We start from the raw sequence: 13,848 nt of genomic DNA on the forward strand, positions 1-13,848 counted from the left end.
GTAGCTTTGTTCAGCCTCAATAGCCTGGATGAATGCTGATAGAAACTCCACAGATGTACGACTGTGCGACTTGGCACTCACAGTAATGTATGTATGGCAATGCTGACCTTCATTCTTAGTGGTATGAGGGAATTTAGCTTGCGTTTGTGCATGCTGTGCCACGATGAGAGTTGAATCTGTGCTTGTTTACTATCATCCCATTATTTACTTGCTTTCGTGACACTGATAGTTAGTGAAAGGTAAACCTTAGCCCCATCCTCAGCGAACGCGACCTGTCAGAGTGGATAATAGACTGCAGTGCATAATGTGAACCATCACGGGGTTCTTGAGTATATTCGAAGCTCTAAACATATTCTGGTATTCTGGTCTGCAAGGTTTATTCATTGGGTTCAAACTGGGTTCTAGTGGACTAGAAGTGTTGAAAGGTCCACTTACTTTACCAGCAGCATGCATAAATATTAGTGTGCTCAAAGCAGTAGTTGGGACACCAAGCGCAATGTGTTACACAAGCATTAAATGACTGCATTATGATGTTTCACACTCTGGAAGATTACAGGGTGACTGTACATATTTATGTATTACTTATACTGCAAATAGAATGCTTTTATTACTGGGGTGTTGGAGCAAGTAAATACCCATATCAAGCAGCTGAAATGCACCATGGTATCCTCTGCATGTTGCCCAAAATAAGGTGGATAGACCAACTGCCTTCCTCTCAATGCAAGAGGGTAAAGTTAATGTGAACTGCTAGGTTGATGCCAGCGTTATCAAAGAAAAAAGAATCAGGCTTCTGCAAAAGAGCCTACACAGCAAAAATAGACCATTTTAGACACTCTTTGGAGTCAAATGAGTAATGCTGGACGATGCCATGTTAATCTACTCTGGGATTTGGCTCGAAACGACCTTCCAGGGTGCCGTACCTAACATCTTAATTACCTTTTCGAAAGGGAATACCTCTGAGATTTAACTATCCTTCCTGCACAGCAGATAGGTTGTTCAGTCAGGAGGAGGTGATATGAGGTTACACTTCACTGGGCTGAGTCGCTTTGACCTACCTACCCTCTGTACGCTCATGTAAAGCTTTCTATGACACTTTGCCCTTGGTTTTTGGCACTTCTTGTTCCAACTGCCAGGGATCCTATGAAGTCTTTGAAAGTGTGGAAAAGTATAGAATATGGTTGAATCTCTTCCTTAGTAGACAAAGGGCAGTGTGAGATTTGAATTTACATGGTCTAATAACGTTGAGTAAAAAAACGGCACATTTTTACAGTATTTGTACAAAATGTCTAAACTGAAATGTTTAACATTATCTAATAGTTTCTAATTAAAACCGAAAATCAATAATCATTCATATTGCTTCTAAAATTAGTTATTTAACACATATAGTCATAAAAATCCTACTTCTTACATGAATTGATTGTTATATTAACTTTTACATTTAAAAAAATATTTTTTTTACATTTACATTTTAAAATTAAATTCGGAATACAGACCTGCTAACATTGAGGATTTAAAAATGTGTATTAAATATCTAGTAAATAAGTCAGACTATTTCCTCAGGAAGCTAGCAGTGAGCTGCTTAACAGACGTGTCACTCAAACCTTTACAACTGAAGTTTTAAAAAGTATTGATTTAATAAGAAAAGAGTGATACTCCTTTAGTTTGGACACCATGGCAGTGATTGTTTTAAAAATACTGTTCTTCAATACAAGAAAAATCTGTAGGCAGACAAGTTTGTTCTTGCTAGTGAGAGTCTGTGTAGTGGCCTTCATAAACTGTAAGAACAGTAAGTTGTAGCATTTTAATGGTTTTGAAGCTATAACTTTTTAAAACCTTGGAATGTCTTGATTCTGATAAATGTTCCATACCTGATTCCGAGACATCAAAATATGCATTAGAGAAAATCGAGTACAGCAAAAAAATTTGGGGGTTTCTGGACCTAAATCCTTATTCCATTATGTAAAAAAAAATCTAAAGAAAGTGCTGGGTTATTGACAGAGAACTCACAGATAAATGCAAATCCATTAAAAAAATCATAAGATGGAAATTTCAGTGCTTTTTTGGCCTCCAGCCAATGGATGTCCAACTCCATTCCTAAAGAGCCGGTGTCCTGCAGTGTTCCAAGTTCAATGCACCTTAATGAAATGAACCAGGCTTCTGCAGAAATAGTTGATATTCTGAGGAAGTAATTCAGACATTACTTTTGGCTTGTTGGAACAGTCACATCTGAAATATGGAGCACAGCAACTCTCGAGGACTGAAGTTGGACACCCCAGTAGAACTGAGACTTGTAGGTCAGGATTTTAACATTGCTGCGGTCTTAGCACGACACTCAGGAGGTGTGCAGTAAATATCACGGTCGGACAGCGGGAAGTGGGCGGTTGTCCCGTCAGACTGTCACTTTCCGAAACCACACACACACACACACACACAAATCTCATAAAAGTGCACATGGAGTCGGTGCGACCACACCACACAGAGTAGAAAACTCATGGGGTCTAAATGACCCGTCTCTTAGTGCTGGAGTGTTGATAAATTCAATAAAATTATAACAAACATAAATTTTAATATACTGAGAATTTCAATAAAAAACACTGCATGAAATTATTATGAAAGAAACTCTGAACAGTCCTCTTTTTTTCCCCTCTTTTTTTATCTAAGCACGGCAATTTAATTGTACGCAGTTAAAAAGAATCCTCATTTTACTAGTATAGTTTTCTTTTTTATTAAAACATTACATTCTGACTCCCATCGTTTAGTCTCCATCATCCCTTGTCCTACCGCCCCCTCTCTTGGGTGGAGGTGATAAAAGTCACTCCCAAAGGTACTGAGAGATAATACAACACTAGATAGTGACAAATAGGGCAGTGGGGACTTGGCAGTTGTCCAGGCTCATCGTGCACACGTTCTGGCAGACGAGGAAAGGTGAGCGATAACTCCTAAATCTGATTGAAATCACAAAGATATAACGAGATTTAGCAGAATCTAAATAAACGTCAGTCCCATTTTCTTAAAGCTTTCAGTCTCGCTGCCATGCCGCTTCAAAGGGGACATTAGTTTGAGTGTGTGGATATTTAATTATCTTTGGCTGATCTTAAATTCTCTTTGGTATCTTGTGCCAGAAGGTTAAGCCAACTAAGTCCATTAAAGACTGCAGAATGAGTGCTTTGCCTTCATTTTTATGACTGCTTTAGGAGAGGGAGTCCAGCACTGTGCAGAGATTTAGATTCTAAAAGATGAGAGAGGTCATAATCCAGCAATTCTTCATTTTAAAGGTTATGTCTATCAAGTGTGGAATCATTGTTTATTAGCAGCAAAGTTTTGGCTTGTAACATTAACGTCTCTTCCTCCTGAGATCTTTTTACCTAGATACAGTCAAGGTTGGTTTACAGGAATCCAGGACTAATTTACAGCTCAACTCCCTCTTTCTCCTTGTCAGTCTCGCTCTCGCTTCTCTGCTTCCTCTTGTCTCTTTCCGAGAGATTGGCAGGTCTTTAGGGTTTTAAGGCGCTTAGTTTTCCATGTTCCTTCCTCCTGTCTCCTGCCGTTAGGCTGACTGGCAGTAATTATATCTGAGTTGGGCCCTGGTTGATCCCGACGACCCCAAGGACGTGACGACAATAAAAAGACAGAGAAATGCAAAAAGATTACAAGAAGAAAAAAAATATAAGATAATGAAAAAAGGAGTACACCGCATAAGACAGCAAGGCTGAAACATGCAGAAAAAGAAAGTCAGGAATGATGCACATCTCTGCAGAGTAAGAAATAAATGGACGGAGATAGGCTGGACAAGGTTACACTTCACTGATTCCTGACAGGGTTTTTTTTTATATATATATATTCCCTTTCTTCCCCCCTGTTCCTTCCTGCATCACAGGTATGAGAACTCAGTATTCATCGTTGTTCACTCGAGCAGCCTTGTACGCTAAGAAAACGTGTTTTTGTCTTCACTCTTCCCAGCTGCAGCCAGGTGTTTCTCCTCAAACATCAGCTGTCTTCCAACAGGTTTCAGTGCTCTGCTGTTAAATTGTAAAATAAAATCAGAAGAATTGTTTTTCCCTTGATGGATGAAGTTACATTTCCATATACTTTTTTACCAGTTCTGTCTGCAAATATAACCATCTTGCACAGTTAGAAATGTATATTCAATAGTCAATAGCATTAGTGATATTCGTTTGAAGCTTTTCTTTCCTGAGGGGAATGGTCATAAAAATTGACCTTTGATAATTTCTAAAAACAAAAGTTTTCTGTGTGTTTTACAGTGGGCTGCACTGTTTCTTTGTAGCAAGAAAATCCTGTGAATTTCACCATGAAGTTTACATGTGAATGTGTGGGTTTTGTCCAGGTACTGCAGTCCAAAAACAAGAATGTTAATTAGTCCCTCTAAGTTGTCCTTAGGTAGGTGGTGTGTGTGTATGTGTGTGTTGTCCTGTTATGGACTGGTGACTCGGTGTACTCTTGCCCAATGAGCACTGGAAATAGACACCAACCTCCCTGAGATCCTGCTAGAATAATCAGAAATAGACGATCAATTTTTTTTTTTGAATTTCTGAACTTATTTTAACCAGCACACCTTCTTTTTGTTTATATGAAGTCCAGAAGAGTCTTAAATTTAACTTGCATTGTTGTTGAGAGAGTAAAAATGCAATGGGGAAAATGAAATTAAGTTTCTCCCGCTCGCCTGAAAGCTTTGTCTTACATTGTTCTCTTATAAAGATTTTTTTTTTTACATCAGAAAGAAATGAAAATGACATTTGTTACGCCTTGTTCCACTTTTAGTTCTATAATCAGCAAATCTCCTTTTGTCTCAATAACCATATTCACATGAGCTGACAAGATTTGAAAGGGTAGTTCAATTAACACAAAAGAATTGGATGCTGCTTTGAATATGCTGTGAGTCTGCAGTTACTTACAGACTCGTAATAAACTGAAATCATCTCTTGCATTTTCTCAACCAGCTGTGGTGCAGTCAAAATGTCGTATATTGTTTTTACAACACTTATCCATTTCAATTTTGTTCAGGCTTGTAGCTCATATTCGTTTTATTCATTCCAATTTTCAGGCCTGTAATCGAGAAATCTGTGAAAAAAGAAGTGTTAAGGAAAGCATGCAGAAGACAGTGCAGAACTGATCTGAAAGCAGGTGAAAAGTAATAACATTACTGTGAGAATATGAACTTGGGCCTCAAATCAAAACACAATGTACCACATAGGACAAAAAAACCCCAAAACAACTAGTTTCCAGTGTTTCCAGCTCAAACGTGAGTTCAGAACGTACAATTTATGTGATTTTTTCATTGATAGGGAGCATATCAGGAAAAATGCTATGAGAGCAATAAAAACTTAGCAGACTTTCACCTAACAAAAGGGATTTAAAATTGCTCTGTCTTTTGCTACAGTGATGAATAGCTGATGAATTCTAAAAAAAAAAAAAAAGTAATTCTTCTATGAAGTAGTGCAGTTGCTCAAATATCTGCTCTGGCTCTGAGCAGCAATTTTTTCTTTGATTCAAGCAGACACCGACACTCGCGTATATTTATATTCTTACATTTACACCATAACGTGCAACACATTTTAAGCCCAACTGCAGATTAACTGTCTTTGTGTAAAAAACATTAAATTTTCCCCCCTTAAAGGATCCAGGAGTTAATGTTGCACTGCTAATTGGAAGCAAAGTAAAAATACTGATATCCATTCAGACAGAAGCTGCCATCAAATTCATCACTGTCTGAGCCTTCTCCTGGCTCAGACAATGAGGGAAAAAAAGAAGACGCAGGACACGCAGGATGGACTAGGTTTTTCAGCCGAACAGGAAAAGCGTTGGGATTCCCCCCATGGATGGATGGATGGACGGATGGACGGATGGATGGAGTCTTTCTATAAAATCTCTGCTGACTTGCTACTAGAGTTGTCATCATGGCATAAACTGTTATGTCCTAATCCCTCACTGTTGTATTCGTTTTTTGAAGCCAAGTCTCCTGTGCTATATAATTCTTTGAGACAAAAAGTATTTCCAATAGTGACTGTCTTTGATGGGTGACAAGGATCTACCCTCTTAACCTGTTTATTTTTACGGAGATGTTCAACTTCTTGCAGAGAATCTTTAGTTTGGAGGGGGGTCAAGAACACAATCTATTCCCTGTTCATAACAACAGACACACTGTGTCTGTGGCACAGTGCAGTTCTGGAGGATATGTCATTATTCGACTGTGGGGGCGACTGTGGCTCAGTAGGAAGATTTGAAAGTTGTGTGTGTGATTTCAGCTTCCTCCTGTCACATGTCGATGTGCAGTCCCATTGGACAAGGCACTTTACCCTAAGTTCTTCATGTAGGAATGAGTGTGATTAGGTGAATGTGGCTCTAGGTTGAAGTGCTGTAAGCGGTCGCTATGACTGGAAAAGCTTTTGATATAAATTCATTTAATTAACCATTTATATGCATATAGAGTAATGCCTTCTTGCTTTGGAAAGACAGGCTTTTCTAAGAGTCTAGTTGTGTCTAAACAGTGTGTTTTAAAATTTATAAAACCTAGAACAGGTGTTTGCGATTTATTTGTTTCATACTTTGATATGATGTGGTTGTATGACTATTTGATAAATACAATTTGCGCTCTTACATGTACTCAAATATCTACTTTTTATTTCTGTATCTGTTTTAACCACTGATTATTTTTAATCATTTCTGCTCCATGGAGCCTTTTCTTGAACAATGCAGCCATGTATAAGTGATTTACCAGATACTGGCTGTTTGCGGCACAATCGGGTTGTTATTAACCCCTAATAAATGGGCTTCTTGCCAATCCATCCAGGCATGAAATAACACTGCAACTCATGCTAGATGTTATTACTATTCACTGTTTTATCTTTGGTTCTCTTGACAAATGAGTTTTGGGCCTAACAGTAACTCGTTTGTGATTTAACACTTTTAAATAGATTCCCAAAGATCTTGAGGTAATGTTTCTCCTCCTCTTTAATTCACATTACATTGCATTAAATTACCCCTTAGGGGAATAAAAGCCCTACGACTCCATTTCACTGTTGGATAATGGCTCCGCTAGAGATGACAAACCACAGGTCAGCTTTGATTCAAAGTGCATAAGATGCCTCATGGCGTTCACTCAACTGCACTTTGACCCTAAACTGACAAGTTGGCTGCTTCGCCATGTCACAGCTAACACGTCTGTCCATCCATCCAACATTCCTGAGAGAGGAGGGTGAATGAAGGACAGAGAAGAGGAAGAGTGGAGGGCAAGATGAGTGAGACACATTCCAGATATTCATGATATAGAGGTTATATAACAGGAACCAGTCTGGTAAGAGAGTTACTTTTCCAGAAATGATGTGCTCCCTCTTTGAATATGCACTCAGCATAATTAGAAATCACAGTGAAGTAGCTCAATCTCCCAGAATCATCATTGCATCAGCCATCTGTTTATAGCATATCTAGAGTTGGTAAGCAGTGTGCATACATTAGAGTAAATGTCAATATCATTCATTGTAAAGATTTTATGTGAGCAAAGACAGAAAAAGCTGATTAGCTAAAATTCTCCCTTTCTCTCCTGACCAGCGGCGTCCAGCTTCAGTTTTTGCCGTGCCTCCCTGGAGCACACGGTGTCTGCTGAGGAGCTGAGCTACCAGCTGCCGCGTCGGGCCGGAGGCAGCAACCTGACCTGGCACGACGGCCGCGGCCAGAAGACAGCGCACACGCGCACCGTCAAATTACTCCAGCAGCCGGGCACAGAGGGCATCCAGGTAGAAGCATGTCTGCACAAACAGAGCAGAAACTGAGTGCATCCGGTACATGAAACTAACCCCAAGTGGCGGTTTTGCTTGGAAAATAAGGTCAAACATATTTCGGTAATCAAGTGCTCTTTAAGTAATCAAGTGCTCTTATCAGAAATACGTTTGACATTCTCAACCGTCTTTTTCTTCTTGCACCTCACTGCTCACATACACTTCCATATCCCACTCCAGTATCTACAGTTAATGCAGTAATTCCCGATTTAAATATCAGAAACAAAAAATTTTCTCTCAATGAAAATGCCAGTGGTGGGCCGTTAGGGCCTGCAAGGCCTTCTCTGCTGGCCTAAAAATATCTGAATCACAGACTGATGTTAATTATATTTTGTCCATGAATACGTATTAAATAAATCCAAATGGTCTGTCCGCTTCCTCTCATTGCTAGCTCCCTGGTTGCGCTGCTTCCAGACGTGTATTTTCATATTTAAGCATTTAACCAATCACATTTCAGCCACTATTTGTTGCCAGGGTCAAAGAAATCTGCCTGGAGGCCTTCACAATCAGTTCTGTTCTACTGTTCTGCTGGCCCTGTAGCATAAAATAAATGTTGATCAAACTGTTGCTTCAACCAATCAGATTTTGAGTTGGCGACACCAAGGCCCTCTAGCAGACGTACAGAAACGTCAGCGTATTCACACGCTCTGATTGGATAGTCAAAAAGTGTACTAGCGAGAGCTAGCAAACTGCATCTGTAGCGAGCTGCGCAAGCAAAGATATTGTTGTGTTGATTTAATAGCTGGTTTGTCAACCTACAATGGGTGAAAGAGGAGAAGAAATGGATTTGGTTGGAGATTTACTGTCAAAGCCATTTTCAAGACGGACTTTTCAAGAAAAGCTGGACATTGTTAAGCAAGGTCGGGCAACTCCGAAGCTAGCAAACCTGTCACAACCGGGAAAAGGATTTGTCCGCCACTTTCAGTCTACTAACTAAAACTTATGCCAGAAATACGACAGTTCAGGCTCGACTTCCAGCATTAGCTTCGATGGCGATAGAAAAGGACTTTTTCATGGAACTGAAACGCACGGATAATCTGCACAACAGAGTAATTGAAATCTTCTTGAGGAAAGAAAGGAGGATGGATTTTGTGTACAAATAATCAGGATTTTTGGTGAGTAAAATGTTGCTATATTCCTAAATAATATTGCAATTTTATCAGGTTATTTTTGATGCTTTTTTATGTGTGTTGCAGCTGTAGAAGTTTTATAGCCATAAAATAGTTATTGAGGGTTGGATTGATTCAGACGGAGCACTACTGAAGGCCTAGGTGTGAAATGCACGGCCCGCCACTGGAAAATGCCAAGCAGTCTCCTTGGTTTTTAGCACTACAGATCAGAGATAAACGTCAGAATGTCTGGGTATTGATGTGTGGCTATAGTAGGACCCAAATGCATACAAGACTGAAATGATTACAGACAGATTTCATTAGTAGTAAACTGAAAGCAACCTAAGGGAACTCAAACCAGCAATGAGACAAAACAGTGATCATAAATACTGTGAAGGTGTTGTTAGTGACATGGAAACCAGGTGAGAGAAAGTGCTGAGCAGAAAGCCTAACACCAACTTAAGAGTCTAAACCAACAGAACACAAGAAAGAAATTAAACACATGGAGGAATGAACTTAAGATGATAATACTACAATAATAATGAACAATCAAAAAATGATCAGAATATTAACACCACTGAAAACCAAAAGCCATAATAACAGTCTGCCGCATAAAACTACAAATTTAGCGTATTCTCACAAGATTGTGGATACATGTTAAAGTTGTGGCACAACAGGATAGCCACAAGATCATAATAGTGCAAAAAGAAGCATCTGCATTGCTTGCGTCAGTCATTGTTTATATCCGGTTTTATCCCATCTGGCTGCTTCTGGTTAAAAATTATGCTACGTTTCATGTTCATGACATAAAAGTTGGACAAAATGTGATATGAACATTCTGACTGATGCACTGAAAACTCTCAGATACATATATGATTTAGTACCACATGTAAAAGTGGGTGACACCCCCCAAAATCATATCTTTGGGGGGTGAAGCGGTTGGAACTGGGTTGTTCAAACTATCATGAAAAAGTCGGGTTTGGATCATTGGCAAAAAAAAAAATATTTGGGTTGCATTTCCCTGTTGTGTGAATTTAGCCGTACTAATAGGTAACAGAAAATAGTACCTTTAATCACCAAAATAAATAGAATTTAAGGACTTAGTTTTTGTTATCTTTTGCAAGTTTTAAGAATTATTAACCAAATGATAGTGATTCTGAAGTCTTACCTGGAGCCTTCTGGAGTAAATTTTCTTATTAGTTCAGTTCCAAAGCAAATTGAGAGATCTACCTGTGCGATGTAATTGGAGATGGGCCAAAATGTTCAGTGTCAGACCTGCACCTCCCCAGATCAAATCTCAGCCTTGACAGAATGCACAATAGTTTTAGCTTGTGCATATTGCTGCCTGATCTTGGTTGATTCTGCAGTGGTAGAACCACCAGAGAAGAACGGGTTATGTAATAGTCGTACAAGTGCTGATGTAATGGTGCTTGTGCGGTCTAAGTGAGTCAGAAAGTAAGAGATGATGTTTAATGTTAATTATATCTGAAATATTTCTTTATTTTACAGATAAATGTTTCTCACCAGGGATTTAAGTTCTAAAAGCAATGAGGTTAAACACCAGATATAAAACTCATTTGAGTGCTGTCAGGGATGTGAGGAATACTTAGTGGCTTATCATCGTAGCGATACAATGCAGGCAGCCGCTGCACCATTTAGTTGGAAACAGTGCTTTATTGAAACTTTTCTTCCTTCTAAAGCAAATGAGAAGTGAATCAAAATGAAAAATGACTGTATTAGAGCGGATTGAATGCATCGCGCCTAAAACGGCATGTGAATCAACTCCCTCGTTCCATTTAAATATTTAAATGGCAGAGAGCAGATAGCCCCGTGGATGTCCTTTCTTTCATTTTCCGACCGCTTTTTGAGAAAGTTTGTAATTGAGAGACTGTAAAACATACACACTGTACTCAGTTTGTTTAATAATTCATAAAAGAGAGTCCTCTTAGCTGCAAAAGCTGTAAAAGGCTTAATAAGAGACGAGTGAAGAGCTGTTTCCGTGTGATTACACAAAGCTTGGATAATTACAGCTCCTTTATACCATGAGAACTAAAGCTTATCACTTCCTTGTGGCGACAAGCTTCTTTTTGCATTATTTAACAAATGAGAGTGGAGTCCAGCTCTACGTGCATTTACAAAATACCACAGTCTCTGTTCATATAGCTGTAATGATAAGAAATGTGTGTTTATTGGGGTGTAAATGTGTGCGCACGTATTGTGTTAACTGCTTGTGTGTGCATGCGGTCCTTTCAGGACTGATGATTAGATTATTCTCCATTAAACTGGCTGGGCACACACAGGCCTTAATGAGGGAGCCGTTTAAGTAAAACACGGCTCAGTTTCTGGATGTAAGGTAGGACCTGGGGAATCCTTCTTATGTGCTTAACAAAGCTGATAAAGCACGTTATGCATCGCTGTGCAAACTCCCAGTCAGGGGGTGATGAGAGATAATGATGGCAGAGGAAGGAGAGGTGGGTAGTTTTAGTGTTTATCCATGCACAAACATGATTGTTAGTATCAAAGATGTCCACAGCTTCTAAGTGTCACTGGTTCAAATAGAGTGTAGCGACACATATGGTCACTAGCAACCATATATCCTGTTTTCAGTGATTTCGAAGAAATAGGAGGAAGGTGTACGCTTAACAAATTATAATTATCCAGACGATCCAATAACAAACTTATTTATTATTCTCTTTAAGTTTAGCTGTGTTTTGATTGCTGGATGTGAACCAATACACCGACCTCTCTGCTTACTGAATTTTTTCCAAATAATGAGGTACTGTCTCATCGGTGCACCTTCTGTGCCGTTCGTGCCTTGGCTGCTGTTTGGATAACCAGATGGGGGCTAAGGGAGGGTTTTCTGTGCGCGGCTCATTTTGCTGTCTGCCACACAGCTTGTGGGTGAACGTTTAGATGAGACCGGGGACTAGGTGGAATAACAAAGACACAATTTAAGAAGTCTCCTTTTCTCTGAAGCAGGACTGAGCTTGTTACAGGAAGCAAAGCTCCTTCTTTGTGCGCTAATTTGCTTTGCCTTGGTGGGCGAATAAGAAAGACTGCTTCGTGATTATTTTTCCCTTCTCATTACCCAGTGCTGTGGCTGACCTTTTGAGCTGACACTGACACAAAGAATTGAATTAATGGAGAAAACATAATTTGCAGCCCTTTTTTTTATTAGAGATTACATCTTTTAGTCATCTCTAGTCTACTTTATTATCTCTAGTCTACTGTATTCTCACCACAGTTATACATTTTCAGTATAAATATTTTCAATGTTTGTGGGGTTTTGTTAATATTATTTTGTATTTTACCTTTAAGTAATGGTATTTATGCTGATTCTCTCTTAGCAGAGGGCCATTTCTCGGAATGAGAGTAGTTTATATTATTATGGCTGGTTTATACACACCATTGTTGTCCTTTCTAATGACATGGAAGCACATGATTTTGAGGAGCATATTCTCTTGTTTAGGTTTGGAGCTAGGTAAAGTCTGAAAGCCCTTCCATTTCTTACAAGCATTTGCAAGGTTCAGTATAAGTAGAGAAAAAACATTTTGCAAAATGGTTGGAATTGACTTGCAAAAATAGACTCGTAAAGCCAAACTTAGTAGTTAAAATTTAAAATGGGAACATACTATTTCTACATTTCTTCTTATGCTCCCAGTTGTTGACAGATTTTTTTCTGCAGCGCCGTCAACTGCGGCGCCTCAGCTGCAGCTCCCCTTATGACATGACAGACAGAGATTAAAGTCTCAGTGGGATAAAGCAAAGCATTCTCCCTACTCTCCATTCAGCCTACCTGTTACCTGCCAAAGTTCTGGCTCTGTCTTCGTCTGTCGAAGCCCAAATAAGCCACAGACTTTAATAGTTTCCTGCTTCTGTGTTTCCTTTGACATAATCGCAAACATCCCACTGATAATAACAAATTCCGTCACTTAGTTACTGCATTTGCACCAAAGAGTGTTGTTTTGTATTGTATTATTTTGTCTGCATATGGAGTTACAAAATCCTGGAAATCACACAGCCACCTGCAGGGATCCTTGTGGTCGACTGGCTGACGAGTTCTGTGAAGCTAATGATCACCTTGGTTGTTTAAAACCGTGATGATGAAGTGCAGAAAACAGACAGACAGACACAAAAAATAAGAGCTGCTGGGCAAAGAGCCAGAAATGCTTGAGTGTATATTGTCCTTGTCCTGGCACTCAGTGATGTGTTGCACTCTTCAAGACACATGTTTGACTCATGCTAAATAGAGAGCTTTGCGAAAATCCCATCTGGCTCTTTGTCCACCCACTGAGAGGCTGCTCATATTTGCATGAGTGCAAACCTTTTTAAACACTCAGAGTCCTGGGGACAGGCAAAAAACAGAGCTGCACAAAAGCTGGCCGAGGTTGACGGTTCACACACTTCCACAAAGTTACTTACACAAGAACAGTCAAGTAGACACTTGACAAAAAGCCACTGAAGCATTTACGGAATCACCCTGACACACTTAAACAAAGGCACAAGACTAGACTGAGCAGGTTGAAATAACGGGGTGCTAAACGGTGGAATCGAAACTGCCAAGAAAAGGGGGGCCGAGGAATGTTTCTGTGCACAGAGGGACGAAGGAGGGAGGAGGATGACGGAGATATGTTGGATCATATGTCATGATCTGCCAGGGTCTTTGGGATCAGAGAGACAGATTGCAGATCCAACTCTATAATGACAGCAGAGCAAGAGTTCGATGGGCACCAAAGATTGGGGAAAGGGAAGGAGTTGTTTGGTCAGACAGCAGATTGCAGGGATGATAGAAGAGGAGTGTTTAGTATCCTGCTGAGGGATGAAGTGACACCCAGAGAAGATTTACAGCCGAGAGAGAAAGTAAGGAGGCAGTACATGATATGCATACCATAAAAAAAATCAATCTATTCATCCTTGTACTGTAGAATTTTTACTGCTGATTAGCA

General features: G+C 39.6%; 1 protein-coding gene across 1 annotated transcript in view; it reads left to right on the forward strand.

Annotated features, from left to right (window-relative positions):
* The window catches only part of samd10b (sterile alpha motif domain containing 10b), a 53,821-nt gene that overhangs the window by 21,088 nt on the left and 18,885 nt on the right, over positions 1–13,848 (forward strand). Inside the window, exon 2 of the mRNA XM_028022532.1 lies at positions 7,567–7,751. Within this exon, the coding sequence (XP_027878333.1) occupies positions 7,567–7,751 (185 nt within the window). The remainder of the gene's footprint in view (positions 1–7,566; positions 7,752–13,848) is intronic.

Source organism: Xiphophorus couchianus, chromosome 1 (assembly GCF_001444195.1).
Source record: "Xiphophorus couchianus chromosome 1, X_couchianus-1.0, whole genome shotgun sequence".
Taxonomy (NCBI): Eukaryota; Metazoa; Chordata; class Actinopteri; order Cyprinodontiformes; family Poeciliidae; genus Xiphophorus; species Xiphophorus couchianus.